This window comes from Pempheris klunzingeri, chromosome 17 (genome assembly GCF_042242105.1).
Source record: "Pempheris klunzingeri isolate RE-2024b chromosome 17, fPemKlu1.hap1, whole genome shotgun sequence".
In the NCBI taxonomy this organism is placed as follows: Eukaryota; Metazoa; Chordata; class Actinopteri; order Acropomatiformes; family Pempheridae; genus Pempheris; species Pempheris klunzingeri.
The window spans coordinates 20,829,294-20,852,349 of NC_092028.1; the positions used below are offsets into that span (position 1 = coordinate 20,829,294).

At 41.5% G+C, this 23,056-nt stretch overlaps 2 protein-coding genes across 2 annotated transcripts; one reads left to right on the forward strand and one right to left on the reverse strand.

Annotated features, from left to right (window-relative positions):
- Positions 1-3,540: 3,540 nt before the first annotated feature.
- On the forward strand, positions 3,541-10,461 carry kdm8 (lysine (K)-specific demethylase 8). Its single transcript, XM_070847994.1, has 8 exons — positions 3,541-3,626; positions 5,507-5,967; positions 7,100-7,272; positions 8,052-8,184; positions 8,289-8,339; positions 9,818-9,967; positions 10,073-10,165; positions 10,250-10,461. The coding sequence occupies exons 2-8, from the start codon at positions 5,515-5,517 to the stop codon at positions 10,412-10,414; spliced, it is 1,218 nt and encodes a 405-aa protein (XP_070704095.1). The 5' UTR covers positions 3,541-3,626; positions 5,507-5,514; the 3' UTR covers positions 10,415-10,461.
- Positions 10,462-12,521: 2,060 nt separating this feature from the next.
- LOC139216796 (UNC93-like protein MFSD11) lies at positions 12,522-22,517 on the reverse strand. Its single transcript, XM_070848028.1, has 13 exons — positions 22,209-22,517; positions 21,665-21,720; positions 21,428-21,535; positions 21,247-21,326; positions 19,429-19,525; positions 17,228-17,286; positions 16,899-17,043; positions 15,853-15,902; positions 15,089-15,154; positions 14,871-14,996; positions 14,616-14,790; positions 14,377-14,512; positions 12,522-13,296 (listed from the first exon to the last, which is right to left on the reverse strand). Exons 1-13 carry the CDS (start codon positions 22,296-22,298, stop codon positions 13,144-13,146), a joined length of 1,341 nt encoding a protein of 446 aa, XP_070704129.1. The 5' UTR covers positions 22,299-22,517; the 3' UTR covers positions 12,522-13,143.
- Between the last annotated feature and the right edge of the window lie 539 nt (positions 22,518-23,056).

Genomic DNA, 23,056 nt, shown 5'->3' on the forward strand with positions numbered 1-23,056 from the left:
ACAACAAAAAAAAAAAAAAAAAAAGGCTTCCATTTGTAGAAGCATACAATGAGAAGTGTTTACTTCAAAGTAAATTAGTTTTACTTTGAGAGAACCTTTATGTAACCCAATCAATTCACTTCTGAAAACAAACCAAGCTCACAGCAACGGTGGTTACAGAGAATATTAACATATATAAACTATTCTGGGGGGGAGGAGCGCTGAACATGAAAACCTTTTCTCTTCAGGGTGAAAAGGGTCAGGTCAGATAGCAACAAACAGGGTGGAGACATGTTTGGCTCATTTTCAGGTTCATACTTGTATTTTGGGGTCCGACTAGAAAACATTTAGATGTTGTAATGTTCAAAAAACACATAGTTTTTCTCGTCCTGTGCTGAAGAGTCACGCTTTGTCGTCACATTTCCCTCTGAAATGTAATAAATCCTCTGGTCTTGAAGGCTGTTTGTGTTTGCAGCTGACACCTTATCACCAGAGCGGCATCAGCCAGGTAACAGCAATGAGTCTGATTCAGGTTTTCAGTGGGCGGGACCTTCAGCCTGCCGAGGGGCTGACAGAGGTCACATGACCAACAGATCCCCGGGTGTGACATCACAAGACGGGGTAAATCTGAACAGAGTGTTTTCGCAGGGACATTTTTAAATGGTGACATTCAAAGTTCATTGTTGGCCGTGAAAGCCGCGGTTGACAAAAGGATCTCACCGCAGCGTCCACTCAGTTGCTTTCCCAGAGCTTTCAGTCACATCACACACTCTTCCTCAGCGACTCAGGCAGCTCCATCTGCTGAGGAAGAGTGTGTCAGATGGCAACAGGATGAATCACCAGGATGGTGGGATTATTTTTTTTTCTACTGTATCCAATGTGTTTTTAGAAAACATGTTTTTAATTTCCCTATCGGCTTCCAAAATTAATTTGCTTTCCAAAATAGTGTCATTGATGAGGATGCAGCTGTCAGAGTTTTAACTTGAGAATTAAACGCTCGTGTTAAAATATTCAACCTAAGTTAAAGGTCTAGTCCGGCATTTTGTGAACTACGTGAGAAGACTGACGCCGCTTTAAAACCGTGATATCGATCTTATCATCTATCTGACTCTGGGCAAGAAAGAAAATAAGTGCATTTCCTCAAAATGCATTTCTTTTTAAATATAAAACATCTCATTTAAGAGGAGCAGAAAGAACTCCGCTGGTTTAAATTAAGCAGAAAGTACAGATTTTCTCAGTGGGTCAGACGGTATTGAAGATGTAAAACTCCGCACACACACACACACACACACACACACACACATGCATTTCTAAATGAAATCTTTCAGTATCTTCAGAGTGACACCGGCTAACGAGGCCCTGGGAGGAACAGATGGAGCGATCGGCCTCCCCTCTCCACGTAAAACCTGGGAAAGGTCACTGACCCCTGCCGATGGAGATTTGGGAGGACGGGCGGCGCATGAAGTCAGCGCAGACAGCACAGGGAGGCAAAACATCGCTGGGCCTCTGACCTTCAGTGTAGCTCCACACCGTCTTACAACCACACAGAGTCAGACACATCTGAATAATACATCGGCCTCCCCTGCTGGGACCACCCCACCCCCCCCCCTGCTCACACAGACAGAGGCACTCAAACACAGCGTTCACGTCACAGTGTGAGATCTGTCTCCCACAGCATCCCATACAATAATGAACTCGGTGTGTTTGACCAGCTGAGGCCAAGTCCCCGAATCCTTCAGTGTGTTCTTACAGGTTATCCAGCGGCTTTTTGCTGCAGTGCAGGTTGGTATAAATGTTTAATGTTATTGGTGTATAGTCATTTTTGACATTATACACACACATTTTTATCCTTCATTCAGCTTCCTGTGCAGGCGAAACCTTCAGCTTGTCAAACACCCTAAAAGTTTTGTCTGCTCTCCTTTATTCCTTTACATTAGATTTTGTAATTAACTTGCTTTATTCCAAAAGCAACAGCGAAAGCTTAACAGAGAAAAACACAACACTCTGCAGTTTTGGCCCCCGCAGTAATTTCTCACCTCCGTGCAAGTAAGTGAACAATAGATCGAGCCACGAGAATTCTGCTGTTTACACTGTGAGAATGAACAGAAATGCATGAAACATTTTAAAATCCCCTATGATTCCCTGAAAGGCGGGCCGTGGCTCTCTTGTTTCCATCTGCTTTACATACAGGAACAGCTCCACAGTTTGCACTGAGATTATTTGAATTTCATAGAGTGTTTGACATTTGATAATAGTGCCTTGTGTTTATAGATTCTAGACTTCCCTGCCGAAGGTTTTCCTATCATGTTTGCTCAGGCTCCCCCCTCCTCTCCCCTCCCCTCCCTTTCTCTTCTCCAAAAAATAAAAAAAAAAAAGCAATTGAATACAAAAAACTCAAATATCTCTGCATGACATCAAAAAGACGAACCCAATTATTGTTTTAGCTTCGCGTGAGCAGATACATACCAATCAGCCCTCTTGGAATATCTGTATTTACATAAAACACTTTGAGTAGCAGGTGCAATGAAAAGAGGTGGAAAACAAATGCTTGTGTGACAATTGTACCATCATTTATCGTGATGGAGGAACTGTTGTCTCAGTGTCACGTAACGACTGGATGTTGCTCACCTGTTGAGGCAGATTTATTTAACCGTATTCGAGCTTGTTCTCAGAGGGACTAGTTATCGTCACACTTGGCGATGGGAACATACATTTGGCTATTATACTAGTTCCTGTTTTCAACCATAACAAGGAGAAAAAAGGTGTTTCCTCGGCTGTTCTTTTGGCTTGAACATGGGGGGGTGACGATCATGATGGATGGGCTCACTGTTTATCAGATTGAATTCATATTTGTTTGCATCACTCTCTACAGAGAAAGGTTATGTCCCTCCGTCCCCTTCAGTATCTGACGTCTACACAGTAGAGACCATCCAGGCTCTGCTGACACAGGTGCACTGCTTTATTTTAATTGACTGAGCTCTACTACAGCTGGTTGATAATCTAAAAAATAAAAAAGAGGAAGAGGAAGAAGAAAGAGGTCAGACGAGAGAGAGGAAAACAGATGTCTGTGCAGCTATGGGGCTGAGAGGTTGTCGACAGATGGGAGAGTGTAGGAGGGTACGTGCACAGGAGGATGCTGACTAACAGGTGTGTGTGTGTGTGTGTGTGTGTGTGTGTGTGTGTGTGTGTGTGTGTGCGTGTGTGTGAGTGTGTGTGTGTGTGTGTGTGTCAGGGGGAGTCCTATCACTGAACAAGATGTCATTCATTTCAATGCTAAACTGGATGTTGTGTCTGGTGTCTTTTACAGGTTGGAGGACCAGCCTCAGATGTTACCACCCTCTACTGGCGCACACAGTGAATGTATATCAAAGCTGTTGCTGCAAAAAAAACAACCACACATAAAACACCCACATTCTTAAAATTTCATTCATTCAGTTCATGAATTTTTTGCACCATTTTTGGAAACGTTTCATTCAGTTTTAGACGCTCTGGACGGGAAGCGGAACCATTGTTTCCTTACTCCGAGTTCCCTTCCGGAATGTTTTTGTTGTCCCACCGGCCGCCAAGTTGTTGCAGCTCCGGCTCCGGAACAGTCGAGTGTTTTTACAGAAAATGTTGGATTAACTGTGTGAATGTCGTCTTAACAGGTAAATACAGCTTCTAATGTGTTTAATTCAGCTTCAGATAATCGGGCTGTTTGTGTGTTTATGAGTTTAAAACCCAAATAATTCAACTGTCACTTTATTTACCAGTTTTTTATTATGTTGTCAAATATAATTCATATTTTCTCTGAATGCCACATTTAAAATGTTCCTCATTATATTTAATATATTTAAACTGTATTATAATTTATTATATTATAATTTATCGTGATTTAAAATGAGTAAATTATTAGCTACAAAATAATGAAGAAAAATAAATGTTTTGCTGTAATATTATAAATATAAATGTGTATATTTAGTCACATTTGATACCTCAAGGATTCAGAGTCAAACTATAAAATATAACTATATATTTAACTATTATTACTAGATATTTAACTTGCAGTTGAGATCTTAACTGTACCAGTTTGTTAAGGTTGTATTTTTATATTTTATATTCCTTCACATCAGATCCTTCAGTGCATCTTTTCATGTGTTTTATGAGATAATGAGCACGGAATCCAAATAAGAGACAAATAAGAGAAATATATGATTGTCTTCCTCTCGCTGCTGAATTTGGAGGTGCACTTTGAGTCATTAACCATAAAAACAAAGAGCAATAGGACCATAATCCCCCAAATGTTCTAAATAATTGCAGCTTCTGCTTGTTTTTGTTTGGTTTTATTAGTTTTTTGCATGAAGTGTTTACATTACATTACATTACAGCAGCCCAAACACTGATGATTCACTTAATCACATTAAACCACACCGTTGAGTTTGGTTCTGTTCACTCAGCCCCTCCGAGTTCACAAGGATGTGTTCCTCTACTCGGATGAATCAGGTGCTCAGAGTTGGCTGCCTCACACTTTGGCACCGTCTGCAGCCTCACACAGCATCCAAACATGGATGGAGTCACATGGCGGCAGAGTTGGCGCTTTTCAGAAACCACGTGGCGTGAGTGACACCTCACCGTTGTGCATGTGTCACACTCAGAGTTCTGGCTCCCGATGTCCTCACCTGCGCCTAGCGGTTGCCAATTTGGAAATTAGGTGTATGCATCCGTTGCAATGCAGTAAATAGCCTGTGAGCAACAGAAGAAGTGTGTGTGTGTGGTGGGCAGTGTTAGCAAGATGTGACAGTAGTAATCAGTGGTACCTTATGTAAAGGGAGAGAGACTTAATTTATCCACACCAGGGAAAATCACTTGTTACAGCAACAGAAGAGACGGAAAAAGGTGCAGAAATTCAGCTTAAAGTGGAAGCAGATGACTGTTTTACCTGAACTTGCCATTATTATTATTATTATTATCATTATTATTATTATTATTATCATTATTATTATTGTTATTATGAGGTAAATGTTGATGGCGCCCTGTAATGGCTACAGAATAATGACACCATAATGACACATTAAGGAAGTGTCCAAGAAACGTGTCCCACAGCGAGGGGGGTCACAAATGATGATAACATTTAACACTGCTTATGATACAGCCAGAGAAGAGCTACCGTTTACTATATTACCCTAAATAGACAGTGCACACTTTAGCTTGAGTAATTTGAGTTTGAGTCATTAGTCTTTATTTTTTAAACTCTGCTTTCAATTACATAATGTCTTAAGAAATGTCAGTGTCAACCAATGTCTGTGGCAAAAGCATTAACATTAAAAACATGTTCTGGTGCATCTAAATCCCTGCTGTATTATAGTCTGTGGGATCAGGGAGCTGATAAACAGGCAGATGGTTGAATATTTGAAGATGGAAACACTTGGGGGGGTGGGGTAAAAGTTGAAAAGTCATGTTTTTCCACTTTAAATTAAAAGTGCATCATCCTTGGAGAGTCAGTGTGAGCGAGCGATGACTTAACTCACCTTCGCCGTCTGTCCCACAGCGTCAGTGATGGCTACACTGTGGTCAAAGATCTCCGCTGCTCTCCCTGCTGAGGAGGAACAGTTTCCACTGCAGTTCAGCGACAAAGTGGAGTCGAGCGTGACGGACATGCTGAAGCGGTCCAGACGGCAGCTGTACAGCGACACCACGAGCACCAGCCCAACGCTCAGCGCTCAGATCATTTTGGATCTTTCCTGGGAGAAGCTCAACACGGGAACGTGGCGCGACGTGGACAAAGAATGGAGGCGTGTTTACTCTTACGGCTGCCTGTTCAAAGTGGCCGCTCTGTGTCGCGAAGATCCGTCAGCAGATGACGTCCGACAGGCTGTACGCACTTGTGACATGGGTTTACTGATGGGTGCGGCCATCATGGACGGTATACTTCAGGTGGTTGTTCGGATCCTGCAGGGCGAAGTCAGGAAATCCACTGAAGAAGAAGAGGAAAGTGAACATGAGGTCAAGGTCAGTGCTCCTTTTATCTGAAGGACAATAATGTGATGCTTCAGTGTGATTAGAGTCTAATGCACCTTTGTTGTTTAAAGCTTCACGCTAAAGCACATTTATTATCAATGTTACACAAATAAAGGGAAGGAAATCAAATAAGAGGTACTGCTTCCACTGTCTTTTCCTAATGCTGCCCACTTATCCATGGAAAAAGAAAGAAAGAGAAAGAAAATATTCTTCTCTGGATTCTGTGTGATTTAAAGTTTGGAGGGTTTACAGAGGTATTTCCTTTATTGCCCCTCATCACATTTTATATATTCATTCATTCATTCATTCATTCATTTATTTACTCATCAACATAGCAGCTTTTCTTTCTGGGGTCCACGCAAGTAAACATTTCATTATAAAGTAAAGCCATGATGTTATTAAAGATCCAAACAAATGAGAAAAACTACAAAACTAAAAGAAAAAACAGAATCAACAACATTAAAACTACTAACGACGGTAATAACAAGAACCCTCACTGTATCTGAATCATCAGTGAAACATCTGACGCAGCTAAAAAAAAAATGGACAGCGTTTACAGTCACTGACAAAATAAAGTAGGATGAAATGAAATAAAAACTAAAAAAGTGAAATGTTACGTTGAAGAGCAACATTCAAACCTTTAATATAGTCAAACTGTCCATGTTTAATTGCACCCTAGAGTGAGGCTGCAACTGAAGAACATTTCCCTTATCTTTTAATCTGCCAATTATTTTTGGTCTTTTGATTAGAAAGTAGTGAGGAATGCACATCAAACGTTCCTAAAGCCCAATGTGACGTCTCCAAATTGCTTGTTTTGCCCCACAAACAGTCCAAAAGCTCCTGGTTATGAATTTGTTTTCACACGAGACAAAGAAAATCAGCACTTCCTCGTCTGAGAAGGTGGAAGTTTTTGGCATTTTAACTTGAAAAATGACTTAAATGAGTCATTGATTTTAAAAATAGTTGCAGAGAACTTTTTCTGAGTGAGTCATTGATTAATCAACTCCTCATTTGGACTCTAATATAGAGAAATATGATCACACACACACACACACAGAGTTTTTCATAGCTCCCAATTTTGGAATTGATTGAAAGACGTGACAAACCTTTTGTTCTTTACCAGAGAATAAAGATCGAGGGCCCTCGTGTTCCCCTGATCAGAGAGGAGGTGACAGTTCCCAGGACAAAGCGTCCTTCACTGGAGAGCTTCAACACAAACTACCTGCTGCCCCTCAAACCCGTGATTTTAGAGGGCGTCATTGACCACTGGCCCGCCCTCAACCAGCACCCCTGGAGGTTTGTGTTTGACTTTAAGTAAAGAATGGAGCCACATTATGAGGCTCGGTGTCATCCATCAATATCGGTTTCATATTCTTTTCATTTATTATCAGTTTTCCCTGTTAGGTTCCCATTTGTCATTATTAGGATGTTAAACTCTTCGGCCAGATCAGTTTAAATCAGTGTAATCATGTGCTAAAGCAAGTGTTAGTTAGTAATCAGTAGAGGTCTTCACGGGTCAAAGAATGGAGACCCACCTCAGGACCCAGTACCTTTTATCGTACCGGATACTTTGGCTTCATTTTTGTACAGCAGGAAGAGGAGAGGATGCGTCGTCCATCTTTTCTATACGGTCGGTGTTGTGTTCAGTCTGGTCGTTTATTTAGCCGACAGGAGAGAAAACCAGCAGAAGGAAACATTTCACATTAGTTTATCATAGTTTTCACTCTGATCTCTGAGTTTCAGCCTTGCTGCCTGATGTGGGTAAGTGAGAACTATATAAACGGAGCCCAGGTTGGCTTACCTGTCAAAACACTTCCTGATTCGTGACTCTACTGTCTGATATAACTGCCTCCCCATTTAAGAATATCCTTCACTGTCCTCCCTCTCACTGCTGCCTCCTGACAGCTGACTATTCACTCTGGCACCTGACATACGGCTCCTGGCATCTGACGGGGGAGGAAGGACGTCCACAAGTGCACACATGACATATTTTTGAGCAGATTTTGCTGAGTTATGCTGTATTTGTTACAGCAGCATTTAATTTGTGTGTTTCCTCCCTCCCTCCCTCCCTAAAGCATAGAATACCTGAGGTGTGTTGCTGGTTGTCGGACTGTTCCTGTCGAGGTGGGATCCAGGTACACGGACGAGGCGTGGTCACAGACGCTGCTCACAGTCAATGAATTCATCGATCAGTACATTTTAAATAAAGTAAGTGCGTCTTCTCCTGCGCTGGTAACGTGTTCAAAGAGAGATGAAGACGCCTCCGTGTGATTTCTAACATGGTGTTTTTATTTTAACTCCAAATCACCCAGGGTGGAGCAGAAGGAGTGGGATACCTCGCTCAACACCAGCTCTTCGATCAGGTGAGGTGCTGTTTGTCTTTTAAACTGTACTGTTGAAGTTATAGACTGAAGTGGACGTGGTTTCTGGGTCTGAACAGTGAAGCCGACGCTGCAGGGCCTTAAAGCTGCCGTTCTTTCTAGTGTCCAGCAGGGGGCGACTCCACTGGCTCCAAACAGGAGTCTGATTGGATGGAAGTCAATCAGCTCAGTGAACATTTTCCTGATGAGTTTCTGCTCTCAGTCTCTAGTTTGCAGTCTTCTTCAGCACAGCAGGATGTTCATTTAGTAAATTAGGGTCCCATTTAGAGGAAGATAGACCAGGAAGGGGGCTCGGCTCCAAAACTAAGATGGCGACGGCCACAAAGCCGAACCCGAGGCTTCAAGACAGCAGTCTGGGGACGTCACAGTGGCTGCATCCACTTCTTATAGACAGTCTGTGGTGGAAATGACCACGTGATGATTATGAACATCTTTTAATTGTGTCCTAATTGATTATCCAGCTTCTATTTTCAGGCGCTCTAAAGAACAGAATTGTAATTTTCTCCAGCCGGTATCTTCACACCACGTCGCTGTGAACAGTATTGACTTCTTAGTCCTGATTTTACCACACAGGTCAATACATTGTCTGCACTGAACTTTACGAAAAGGGCACCTTGTCAGGCTAAAAGTTGGGTATTTTTGGTCTGTTTGATAGATCAGAGTGAGTGGTCATCACTCATCCTGGTTTTTTATGCCACTTCCTTACCTGTAATCAGCTGTTATTTATATGAATCTATGAACTGTCTCCAGTTTCACATTATTACCTGGAAAAGATAGAATAATCTGAAGGCTGAATGAAAGAGGCTCTTTACTCTTCATTATTATTAATGTGACAGCAGTGTCCAGCTTCATGTTACCTCTCAGGAAAGTGATCACAGGTTCTGAATGTGGGAGGAACAGAGAGCAGAGTATTGAATCAGCAGATTTCCTAAACTGAGAAATCAGAATCAGTATTGGGGCGAGAAAAAGTCAGACAGGTAGATCCCTAATTGCCCTTTCAGTAAAAGCTGGTAGGAAATCAGCATTCAGCACACAAACATGAGCATAAAAGCATCCAATGAATAAATAAATGTTAAAAGGACTAAGAGTCTGCAGCTCTGTGAGGCTGCGATGGTGATATCAGCTAAGCACGCTGAGATGCTCACAGTGACGGCGCTAACAGGCCGGTGCTTAGCAGGTATCTGTGTTAGCATGCTAGCATCTTGCAAACTGTGGCTGATGGTAATAAACGTAGAGCTTCACCAAAGTTACTGCAGCTCATCAAGAGGGGAGCATGAACGTGTGGACCAGATTTCATCGTGTTGGAACAGTGAGCATCAACTGAAAACACTTTTATAACATGCTGCTTGCTGGGAAACGTCGGTAAATGTCCTGGTAACAAACAGGGTATTATTTAGTCAGTTAAATTAATCTTCTGAACGCCTCCTTGATGAGATTTTGCCTGTTTGATGTGGCCTTAGATACCAGAGCTGAAGGAAGACATCCGCCTCCCTGATTATTGCTGCCTTGGCGAAGGAGAAGAAGACGACATCACCGTGAATGCGTGGTTTGGGCCCGGAGGTACGGTGTCTCCTCTTCACCAAGACCCTCAGCAGAACTTCCTGGCTCAGGTGACGGCAACAACCCCGCCTTGTGAATCTGCTTAGTGTCAAGGACGTGTCACCTGACCGCAGTTCGTTTACCACATGGGATTTCCCCCCTCGAATATCCATCAGGTGGTGGGAAGCAAATACGTTCGCCTCTACTCCCCAGAGGACACAGACAAGCTGTACCCTCATCAATCCCAGCTCCTTCACAACACCAGTCAGGTGGGATTGACAGTCCGTAGAGACAGTACATGTTGAGCCTGCAAATATATGCAGTTTTACCAGTTTCTGCCTCCTTCCATGCAGGTGGAGGTGGAGAATCCAGACAAAGAGCGGTTTCCAGAGTTCGCCAAGGCTCCGTACCTCGAATGTGTGTTACAACCCGGAGACGTGCTGTTCATCCCAGTCCGGCACTGGCATTATGTCCGATCCTTAGAGCTCAGCTTCTCTGTCAGCTTCTGGTGGTCGTGACTGCAGATTAGCAATAAAAAAGAATCATTTTTTGAGCTAAGCTTGTTTTTTGCCGCCGTGGAGGAAGATCAATCTGGAGTTTTTAACTAATGCGAGGCTAATTCTCATAAATCTTAGGACAACTACTGATCAAACAAACCTTTGATCCATGAACAATGAACACACACTGACGAATGATTAGTTTAATTGTACTACTGATGATTACAACAACATCTATTGTGTGGAAAGCTAGCAGCAGGGGAAAAAAAACAATCAAATGAGCAGTTAAAACTGTTTGTGTTCATTTCATCCTGCATCTAATTTCTGGAGGGTTGTTAGTCATCTAATTTGATAGGATATGTTTCTCTTTTCAAATTGGCTTATTTAATTGTGTTCTCAACCTTATTCCTACAAATATCCTCAGATGTGTGATTTCCATAATTCATGGAAATGAGGCAAGTCTTCAAATTTAATAACTGAGTAAGCTACAGGTACGAAAATGTGGTAATAAACACGAATCTCTGGTGAAACTGACAGTCTGAGGCAATCAAGCAGGTCACAGATGAAAATTAATAAATTAAATGAATTAATCCCCTGGGCGCAGACAGACTTTGAAATTAAAACTGTCTCATTGGTTAAGTACCCTGACAGTACAACTCCTGTCGAGCACCAAAAACACAACCCCCGACTACAAAGACGGCAGCACTTCATTTCAGATTTCAGACCTCTGACGAGCCCCAGTCATGTATCCCGTAGGTCCGTTTCAATCAAGCCCTCTAATTAGAGCTATGAAGTATGTGAGGATGTGACAAAATTAAGTAGATCAGCACCGATGTACACATTTGATCTGCTTCCCAGCCAAATTCGTAGTCGGCTGAAAGCGGTGCTCTGGGAAATCAGGTCTGCTCGAGGTAGAGTTCTTCTGAGGGAGAAGGTGAGGAGTTTTTTTTCTTAGTGAACACAAAGTGAATTAAATGTGCTGTTTTTCCCTCATTTTGAAAGGATGAGCGAGAATGTTGAGTTTGAGCGAAGAAATTAAGAGTCTGAAATGTGAGAAAGTGGCTAAAACTAATGCAGGCAATTTGCTGCAAATGTAAAAAAAAACGTATAATGGGCTTAAATAGTTTGACTTTATGAGAGAAAAGCTTCGTGACTGAAATTGGAATCTCTGTTTTCCCTTAGTGCTCTTAAACGTGATGAATATGTGCTCACAGTTGCATATTAAATCATGAATAGTCAGTAGATTTACTCGTTTCAACAGCTTTCCATGATCGTGCTGCAGATAAAATGTGTGTTTTTACTTATTTATTAAGCTATGATTTTCAATTGAATAACTAATGGCTGATTTATTAGACATGGCCGTGTTCAGGTAATAGACTTATCCAAACCTAGTTACTTTCCTTACAAGGTTATCTCTCTAACACGATAATATGAACCCTGCCAGAATTTAATTCTGTGAGTAAACGCTGTATACTTCGCTTAGGCCATCAGCGCCTTGTGGTTGTCAAGTAAGTGGCACAATTGACTTAAGATCACACAAAAGTGCTTACTCTCATTATAATGTAATCAATACTCAATTACCAGTAAAGTAATGTGGGACCTCTGGGCCTATAACCCTTTCTCTTCCACCTTCTCTCCTTCTGCTCCTCTTTTGATTAATGGCCTCATGGATTTCCAAATAAATCTGGCAAATCAGGATTAAATTCAGGAGATTTATCTTGTTTTGTGTTACAGTAAAGGAGCCGCTGGATGAACGCTGGCCATGAAAACGATGTGTAGAAAACCCCCAAACGACGGTCTAAAGAGAAAACACAGAAAAAGGACAGTTCCAGGTGTTTCTCAGGGAAGAAATCCAAATAATTCAGTAAACCTGCTTCTAAAAACTGGCCTCTGCTCTGAAAAAGCCACGTTGTCGTCAAACTAAGTGTTTGGGAGCCGAAGCTGAACACTGAAGGGAGCATTTAAATAACTCTGCATCTCATTTACAACTTAATCAATAAGCATGACCTCAGTAAATGTTCCTCTGTATTAACATTTATCTATCTTTTCAGTTTTACATCTACATGAACTACATGCTTATGACAAATAATACACATTTAACACGTTTTCATATTAAATCAGCGAAACTGCAAAATGCATAGAACTTTATTCATCGAAGATTCACAAAACTGATGAAAAAAAACACTGACGACATGCAAAATTTACAAAAAAAAGTTAAGAACAATGATTGTCAGGCATTAATAATTAGTCAACTTACTTTCTGAAACATGACAGGAACATTATATTCTCACATCTAACTGATCAGACGGTCAATAATTCAAACTATGAACAGCTTTAAAAGTTATAAAGTAACAGTTTTAATTACATATAAAATATTTTCAACAAGATGACGCTTAATATCAGACCTGAGCTGGTAGTAATGCAGATAAGAGTGAGATACAGTCAGTGGTTATTCTTTAAAATCCTGCAGTGAGACCTTCAGGGTGCAGCGGAAAAATAGTGTTAATGATTAACGACGGCTGTGTATTGTTGGGTTGTTAGAACAGAAAGCGTGCAAGGTACAATCCAGGCTGGCTGATAACCATGAAATGCTATTTAAAGGTTTTTTTAAGGCAACTCGGTTTCAGTTTAGACTGTGAAAGTTTTCCAAATGACCTACAGTGCATAATAATAATAATAATAATAGATTGTAAAGTAAACCCTCACGGACTAAAAGAGGCAGGATTGTTTCCATGCTGACACAGAAATGACTAATATTCCAGCAAATCTACGGAGACGTTCTGCATCCTCTCCACCACGAAGAAGCAGAGCGTTCCAGCGAAGCCCAAGATGACCATCAGCAGGAGCTGCCACTTCAGCAGGAGGTAACCGCTGTAGAAGAACGCCACCGCTGCAAAAACAGACTGACAGAAGGCAGCAGGTTTTAATTCATGGCAGACCACTAGGATGCAACATATTTTATTTTTAGTCTACCGTGCTTTGTGAAACTGAAAAGATCCTAAAGAGTCCTAAACCCCAGAAATGGCGTCAGGTTTTTTGGTTAGAGCCTCTCCTCTACAGTAATCCTTAATCCAAAGGCAAAATCTTATTTTTGTTGAAGGAACCGGGGTGATGATAACTTCCTGACTGGCCTACAACAATAGGTTTTCCCTGTGGTGCCCTTTTCTGACCACTAGCTTAACTCCTCCCTCCAACAACGACGTCCAATCACAGCTTAGCAACCGTAACCAGCCACGGAAAGTCGTGTTGAAATGGCGTTTATGAGGCTGAAATAAGACAAATATTCTCTGTAAAGAGTTACAGCTGTCATGTATGTTTTCCTTCACCTTTACAAAAACAACAAAAAAAAAGTTTTAGTGTTAGTTTATGCTAGCAGCTGATAAAATCCATGATCGTTGGCCAGAGGGTTCATTCACTGTTTTAAACTGTTATAGCTGATCTTGTTTAGTGTAATGAATCTGAATCATAATATGAAATGACCTGACGTTAGTGGTGAACTTTTCCCTCAGTGAATACTTGTGGAGATGAAGCTCGAGGTGTGAGTTGGAGAAGATGACAGGAAAGCGACTGTGGGTTGTCGTCAGTCTTGTGTAGGAGGCTGCTGTCTGGCTCAAAATATTAAATATAAGTCTCCAACTTTTGCTTTGTGATTTTGTCTCAAAAGAGAACAGAGGGTGACGGATTTACACTGCAGAAATGAAATGTTATTTCAGAAAACAGTGTGTCCGGCAAACACAAACAAAAAAAATGCAATTTAATTTCAGTTCCAGCATTGACAAAACACCACAATTTGTGGGGTTTATTTCTTGTTAGAGAGCAATTTTACAGGAGGAAAAGGGGGCTGCAGAGACACATGTGGCTCTTTTCTTTTCCTTTTTAATGGGGCTTCAGGTGAATTTATTTCATCCTTGACAAGAGAACGTTTTAACCCAGCTTTGCTCAGCTCCGCTAACAATGTGTGAGAAGTGGCAACTCGGGATTACCTGGATGAATTTGAAGATGGCAAAAGCAGGCGTGCTTTGCTCGGCATAAACACGGCCTAATATGCTGTAGAGCTGTGTGTTGAAACAACTGTCCCCGAGTCCGAGCAAGAAGCTGCACAGCAGGGCGATGGATACGCTGAGAGGGAGGAGATGTAGTTCTTATTACAACAAGACAGTGTGACGGGCCTTCCCTGTGTTTGCTCTTCTTTTACTGTCAATCTGTCAGAGAAATGAGCTACCTCGGATTTAGATACGGCTTCTTTTGGGTGTCGGTGTCAAAGACGACGGGGGCATCGTCTGGGATGTTGAGGAAGATCAAATAGAAAGCGACGAAGTGCACGACCATTCCCAGAAACACCACAGTGGTCCGTCTGAAGCGGTTGTTCTTGCATAACAACCCAAACAATCCTCCACCTGATGAGACGGAGCTTGTTTGTGAATCCAGAGACATTAAAATCACCTGAGCAGGCTCTGAGAGAGGAATGCCAACTCACCCACAATTTCTCCAACGCCTACCACAATCCCAGAGATCCCAATCAGGCCTTTAGCTGCTTCCCCAAACTGTGTGGTGGCTCCAATGCACGTCCCATACACTCCACTGTAGAAGGCTAGCTCCAGGCCTGGAGGACAAGGAGGTTCATGCTGTAGCTGCAAGCCGTCACTGGAGGCTAAGATCCTATTCACATGAATGCACTCTCTCCGCTCGACTTACCGCTGTATGCCATGCAGGGACTCAGGAGCAGGACAGTTTTAGCCTTCACAAGCTGCAGGATGGTTTCTGAGCAGGAGAACACACACACACACACACACACACACACACACACTGATTATAGATACATATCAATTTCCCAATACTTCAGATGAAACTACAAAAGGCCCCATTACCTGCTGAGAATTTAAGTTCAATGCAGGGAGAAGATTGGAAATGATTCCCTCCCAATAAGCCAGAAAAGAAGACACAGGTAAAATAAAACCCAAGAGATAATTTCACTCCGTACGCAGTTAAGAGAAATTCAGATTTTTAAAAGGAGAAATCCCACTTGGCTTGTTTATGTACGCCTGGATGCTCCTTCTTGACATAAATCAGTGTGCATCTTCGATAAACCCGATACCTTTAAGGCAGGTGTACACAAGTCTACATGCACTCAAGACGCACTAAAGACAAAGAGCAATCTGAGCATCCAAACAACTGGAGGCTGCACTGACGGCAGGTGCTGCTGCAGCAGAGTTTCCCGTCGACAAACAGAGATATAATCTGAAATAAAAGTCTAGCAGAGGCAGTTTTTGTGTACTCGGTTGTAATGCTAGAAGAGTTTTATCCAGATGAAAGCAATCTTCATTTGAAGAAAAACAAAACCGCCTGCTGCCTTCAGAATAAGAGCAGTGAAGTGTGTAACTGGAGGTTACCAAACAACTGAGAAAGAAAAGGAAAATAACATATTTCTGTGAGGTGCCTTTGCATCTATAAAAACTTACTGAATTCTGACTTGGCATCCTGCATGGCAGTGTTTGCTCTGTGCTTATACCTGCAAAACAGAAAATAAACCAGTCTTTACTTCCACAACGCTGATATTAATGAACAGAAATCAACCGCACACATGAACAACACCATAAGTTCCTTCAAGGGAGGAACGGGGGAAGTGATTTACAAATCAAAGAGACTTTAGCCGCATGAAGATCACAAGTATTCCTAAAAATCCCAACACACTGGAAAAAAAAGAAAAGTGTTTTCCCCAGTAACTCGGCCAGTAAGCGAGGATCAAATACCTGCATCCAAACAGTCTGTAAACACAATCTGCTGCCACAAAGCAGATTTATAGATCATAGATTTCTATATGATCTATTATTATTCATGTGTAAAAAGCGTCCATGCGTCCTCGTATCTGGGCCGTTTACTTTCTCTGTGACTTTCAGGGGTCTTTGAAGCCAGCTCTGCTCTTCATCTCATTATTTGAGTCAGAATTTGTCCAGATTCAAGTCATAAAAGTCTAAACGCGTCTGAGATAATGTTGAGCGGCGTGTCCGGAGAATTGGGGGTCTTTAACCGCTGTCACTCTCGGAGAGAGAGAACGTCGCCGTCGTCAGCTGCCCTTAAATATGCCTGATTGCACCCTACTTGTATGAAGTGCAGTGATTAGGCCCGACTTTGTCAAAATTGCAGTAATCTGGAGAAAAATGGTCAGTGTCATTTCTGTGAAGGACAGGGAGAGGTTTGATAGCGCTGCAGAGCTGCAGTGGTAAGTCATCTTGACACCACATGCAAAATTCAAGGTGGCTTATTTGAAAAAAAAAGTAATAATTTCTTAGGTGTCTTGGTTAAACTGGATGAAGGCTGAATTAACTAATCATTAATTCACGCTAATATATTTGAATATGTAACATAAAACAGACGATTTCCCTTTTTTCATTCATCACGAGAGGCTCAAACCCTCTGTGGCCTTTTTCAGCTGTGGTTTATTTTATTCTTTCCGAGTGATTCTGTGAGACTAAAACGTGTAATTATCCAAAGGATATTCGTTTACATCATGCGAGCTGAGAGCAGCGACTGCCCCTCCTCCTCGGAGAGCATCTCCTCTTCATCACGGCACCTTCTCAGCACCAGGAAGCTGAGTGTGCCGAGTACGGAGGCGACCAGCAGGGACAGAAAAATGTTTTTCCTGCTGCTGTCTGAGAGAGGAAGATTAAAATAGAGCGCTTAATTAAAACACACGAGATATATTAACAGCATTAAGCTGGAGCGTATTCAGAATAACTAATCACTCACATAATCCTCTTGGTATTTTGCTTTCGGCATCATGCTAGATTTCACTGTTATGGTCATGATGTGTTGCTTTCTCAGGTTTAACCCTACCTGATATCTCCGTTCTTCCATTCCAGTCCAGATAAATGTAGAGGTTGCCAAACAGCATGCTGTGAGTAAATGACAGGACGGGACATTTTTTTTAATTTGAAGAAACAATCCCACCTCAAGGGTCCATTTGTAGCTGCTTTCAGTCATATTACATGATCTTCGTCAGAGGCTTTTCAAGGATGTAGATCATGTGTCAAGTGAAGTCAAACTTTATTGGATGTCACAGTAAAAAAGGGCCTCGAGGAGGGTGTTTGTACCATAAACAACAAATTATGAAACTATGAATGTCATGTGAATGGAGCCTCTGGTGTCAGACTCACAGTTTAAAATACTGACCTATAATTATAAAATGCTCCCATTAAGGCAATCTGTGTAATTAAGAAACACTGGCTGGACAGCAGCAGGTGAAATGTCATCAGAGAAATCACGTTTGACGTCCAGAAAAAGCAGCAAGAAGGACTGTGGACTCAAACACTGACTTTGTAAACACCATAATCTGCTTTTCTGTTTACCTTTAATGGTGAACGGAGCAGTAAAGTATAAAATGCTGCCATCTAATTCTGTCTTTAATTACATATCACCTAAACTTCAATATGTAGATGAGCAATTAATCTGTCCTAAATCCTCTGTGAGGGATAACACGGTTTCTCATAACACACGGCGGTGGCTGTGCTCTGTGAGTGTCTGCAGGCTGGGAAGGACTGATTCATAAGTTTACTGTGGCAGGGATCACCACTGCAGAGTCAGATTAACATTGCCCTTTTGTGAGCTTTGGCGCAGGTGGCAGCCAATGTAATTATTATACAAAATCAATTTGCATATTTTAACAAATACAAATTAGTTGTCCAAGCCGGGGTGCAACAGCAGGGCGCTGAATACAAGAGATGAAAAAGGCCAAAACTCTCACCTGCAGAACTCTGATTTTAAAAAGGCATGGGTGTTTATTATTTTATTTTTTTTTTACATATATCTCTATTTCTAACGAGACTTATCAAATATTTTATAAAATAAACAGAGGAAGCACTGCATTTTGGCTTCTGTAGTGTAATTATATCTTTGATCAACTGGAATAGTTGCATCAAACAAAAAGAGAAAAAGCAACATGAAAACCGAGGTAATGAATTGTGTTTTATGCATGCTCTGCTTGTAATGAGCCGAAAAAACAATTTCATGCAGGCTCATTTAAAAGAAACCTTGGGTTGGTTTAGAAAGCAAATTAGGAGAATATTTTGATCCTCAAATAAAAAATGAATATTTAATTCACTAAAGGCCATAGGTAACTCATTTTCAGTGGTAGCATAATCCAGGCATTAGAGGATGACTCACAAATATTAAAACCTGGGCTCTATTTTTTATATATTTTGAGTTTGAAATGACTGGTATTGGAATGGGATCAGTAGGATTGAAAGTCGAGAATGGGCAGTGAAGAGGCTGCAATGGTTTAAATGTAATATTTCTGGGTAATTGCGCCCCATCAATGTACGTCCACTACAAGTGTTTTTTGCCTCTGACAGGCTCAGAGTGTTATTCTAAGTGTCTGACAGCATTATGAAAGGATCCCTACAGAGAGAGACCCGGAAGATCCTTTTAATTTAACCAGAAAAAGCCGTGGTATTTCTTGGTTCAAAGCCACCAGACTCCATTGACAAAAACAGTAATTCTACCTCACAGAACACAGGAGTGGCTGGTCTACTGCTGCTTTGATTAGTTAGTTTGTTTGTGTTATTATGTGTTCCACAAATATCTTGTTGGATCAAAACTGACCCTCTAAAAGACCAAAGTCACAAAATAATACACACAAACTGACCAACTGAGACAGCAGTAGACCAGCAACTCTAGTGTAAAATGATGTTTTTGCGAATGGAGTCTGGTGTGTTTGAAGAGAGCGATATAACGGCTGTTTGTGGTTAAACCAAAAGGATCTTCCAGGTCTCTCTCTGCAGGGATCCTTTCCATAATGTTGACACACACTTAGAATAACAATCTGAGCCTGTCTGTGGCTAAAACAAGCACTGTTAGTGGACCTACTTTGATAGGCCGTAATTGCTCCGAAGGATTACATTTCAACCATTAGAAATATTTTATGTAAAAATAAAAAATACCAGCGTTGTCCTGTAAAGTGTGATTTAAACACATGGGGCTCCATCTATAAGTAGTGACTGGACTAAAAGACTGGACTCTGACATCACTGAGCTGCATACCTGCACTGTAAGAGAGCCCAGAACATCCCAGTGTTCCTGTTGATGGTGGCAGCCTCAGAGTTTTCCACCAGAAAGTGTCCTTGAGCTGTCCAGAGCACTGCGGGAAAGTGAGGAAGAGAGGTCGTTTGAGGGGAAAAATTAACCAGTCAGTTAATTGCCGCATGAAGTGAAAAATTATCTTTCTGTGTTGGTAAGTAATGCATCTAACCACAGAGTAGCCCTGGGACATGATAAAAATTCATCACACTGCAATGGTTTGATGCTGCATTAAAAACAGCCCCAAATCATTTCTCTTCATTTTTCCAGTAAATGCTCAGTAGAGGGCTGCTTTCTCAGTATTTCCACTTACATCTATGAGCACAAAGCTCAAAGTGCTGCGTACCATTTACAGAGACAGCCCCTAACCCATTTAATGTCTAATTTGGGACATACTGTTTATATGCATCAACACGTCCCAGTCACGATAATCCCTGTAAGCATGATTAAACACTATTTGGATTTTAACACAGAAGCTGAGCTTGCATAGGCTGCAAAAACCAACAGGAACCAAGTTGAAGTATTTGTGTGCCCTCAGTGTCTCGGGCTATTGTTGACACACTGCATCCTGGCCAAATGTTGATATGCACTTTTTTTGTAAATTGGATGTGATTCAGTATCTGCCGAATCCAACAAATGGAAAAAATGCCTATCCTGAATAATAACTGCAATATGGACAGCAACTGTAAGCTAGAGCTGAGAAAAAAAAAAAAGAAAAAAGATAATTGATTATTGCTTCTGTAGTTTGCCAAACATTTCCTAGTTTCAGCTTCTTAAATGTGAGGATTTGAGGCTTTTCTTTTTCATGCATGGTAGAGTTTGGGTTCTGGAGCATTTGTATTTTCTGGCATTAGACAAAGCAATTAGTCGATAATGAAAATTATTATTATAAAACAGTTTCTGTAAGCAAAAGAAGCAAGATAGAACTCCAGGTGTCCTGTTAAAAGGAAAGGTATTTTAAAATTTGGGCCCTATTTTCACATTTAGGGTGTTAGATATAACACATTGGGTTTGATGGTTGTTATTCTACGTGTCTGACAGCATTATGGAAAGGATCCCTACAGAGAGAGACCTGGAAGATCCTTTTGGTTTAACCAGAAAAAGCCGTAGTATTTCTTGGTTCAAAGCCACCAGACTCCATTGACAAAAACAGTAATTCTACCTCACAGAACACAGGAGTGGCTGGTCTACTGCTGCTTTGATTAGTTAGTTTGTTTGTGTTATTATGTGTTCCACAAATATCTTGTTGGATCAAAACTGACCCTCTAAAAGACCAAAGTCACAAAATAATACACACAAACTGAGCAATTGAGACAGCAGTAGACCAGCAACTCTAGTGTAAAATGACTGTTTTTGCGAATGGAGTCTGGTGTGTTTGAAGAGTCGTTATATCGCTCTCTGCAAACACACCAGACTCCATTGAAAAAAACAGTGATTTTACACAGGAGGGGCTGGTTTCCTGCTGTCTCTGTAGGGATCGTTTCCATAATGTTGTCAGATATGTAGAATAACAATCTGAGCATGTCAGTGGCAAAAACAAGCACAGCTGCTGATAGAGTCGATCTACTGGACCACTTCCTAAAGTTTTGTTCCTACCATTTTAAAGCCAAAAATACCTAAAAATGGGGACCAGGTTAAAAGAAAAATACAGGAGTTATCCTTTAACTGTAACTAATATAATTAAAACATGTTACAGGTACAGTAGTGGCTTCAACATTACTACAGCAAAATGTAAAAACAGTGACATATCTGAGGTTGCAGGGGAAAGATGGAGGAACTCACTGGCTGCTCCCACGCCGATCAGGACAGAGGTCAAGTAAAAGGACCACGTTGAGGGGATGATGAACACAGCGATGTACCCACTGGACCGAAAACACACAGAACAGGGAGGAGCAACATGTTTCAGCTTCAGCATCTTTGTCGGCATCCTGCGTGCAGTCACCATGACGACGGTGATGTTTACCTGTAGAGTAGGCCACTCAAAAACATGGTAATTTTGGGTCCAATTACTGCGACGACTGTCGGTGCAAGTAAATTGGAGAAGGAAAAGACCCCGTAGATGATTCCCAGACTGTGAAGGAGGCACAGAGAATTATTATTCCAGTTTCTCTTTCAAATGAAGGCCCACTTGTTTGTTAGAATGAGCAGCATGATTGCCCCTTTTGTTTCTCCCCCCCCCTCCTCCATCCTGATGGCCTACCTGTGGTACCCGCTTCCTCTGAAAGTACCATTCCCCAGGCTTTTCACCACAGTTTGCTAAAATAAGACGCAGGGGAAAGAAAAGCCGTGAGTGAAGCACAAGGTTAGAGCAGACTAAATGGATCCTAATGGTGACCTCAAGTCATTCATCGGGTTTGATAATCTCACTGACCATTGAAGAAAATTAGAAACACGAGATGCGCCTGACAGACAGCTCTGATTGGCCTGATTTCCTGCCGCCTATTGAATATTAGTAACTCTTCAGGAGCAAATAGACAAAAAAAAAAATAGAAGCATAATAGTAGATAACAATGAGGCTGTGTAGGTTTAATTGTAGTCTACAGATTTTTAATTGCACATTAAGGCATGAAGATGTGTGTGAGGGAGCAGCCTGGAGGTTATCTCTAGAGTTTTGGATGAGTTAGTCCAGAGCTGAGAGTCAGGAAATCTGCTCCATGCATTAAAACAGAAACAATAATAATAATAATAATAATAAATAATAAAATATTGGATGAACAAGAGCTGAGTAATACAGCTGATCTCACCTCCACGTTGCCACAGGTGGTGAAGGCGGTGAAAATGAACAAGAAGCCCAAACCTAAGATCACAACGTTGACGGTCCTTCTGTCTGCCATGGCTCGGTTTTCTCCCCTTTCCTTAACAAGACATGTTACCTTCTCAGCAGATAGAGTCGCGCTGCCCACTCACTGGGACAGATCCACCAAACGGCCCCCTGTGGCTCCATGAGATGGTAAATCCATCCTGACTAAGTAAGACAACTTTCCTAAAGTGTTTAGTTGCAGGTTAATGCGCAGAAAGTTGCGTTATGAGCGCAGAGTGGAGCACAGACAGCAACTGTTCTCAGATCACTTCCCTGCTCTCATGCAAAGCACGCATGACAACTTGTGACTTTTATTAGGAGCGATTTTTTTTTTTTTTTTGGGGGCTTCCTTTTTCTTCCTCGTCATGGTTGTGCTCACTCCTCTCTCCTGCTGCCCCCTCTTCTTCTTCTTCTTCTTTTTCTTCCTCTTCTTCTTCTGCTTCTTGTGCAGTTTGCGGTCTTTTCCACTCATTCAGCTTTGCTGCCTTCCAGAGGAAACCAGGAGGAACATTCATCCTCCCATGACAGGGACAACAGGAGGCAATGGAGACTTTAGAGTTACAGGATAAACTGCAAAAGATGAAATGTTAAGATCAGGTGGCATCACTTTTTGACCAAATAACTAAGGAGAAATAAGACAGTGATGTGATTATCATTGTGTTTTTATTATTGATTAACTGTCCGCCTCACTGACTGACTGATTATTAGAGGAAATGTCATGACCAGGCTAATAAACCCTGCTCAGAGCTTTAATTAGAAGCACATGCCTGCAGATGGTCAGTACAATAATGG

Coding starts and splice junctions, on each gene's coding strand:
- kdm8 (XM_070847994.1), top strand. CDS start 5,515: ATGGCTACACTGTGGTCAAAGATCTCCGCTGCTCTCCCTGCTGAGGAG. Junction 7,273..8,051: donor CTCAACCAGCACCCCTGGAG/GTTTGTGTTTGA, acceptor CCCTCCCTAAAG/CATAGAATACCTGAGGTGTG. Junction 10,166..10,249: donor TCCTTCACAACACCAGTCAG/GTGGGATTGACA, acceptor CCTTCCATGCAG/GTGGAGGTGGAGAATCCAGA.
- LOC139216796 (XM_070848028.1), bottom strand. CDS start 22,298: ATGGCAGACAGAAGGACCGTCAACGTTGTGATCTTAGGTTTGGGCTTC. Junction 21,721..22,208: donor CCACCTGTGGCAACGTGGAG/GTGAGATCAGCT, acceptor GTCTTATTTTAG/CAAACTGTGGTGAAAAGCCT. Junction 14,791..14,870: donor AGGCGTTGGAGAAATTGTGG/GTGAGTTGGCAT, acceptor CCGTCTCATCAG/GTGGAGGATTGTTTGGGTTG.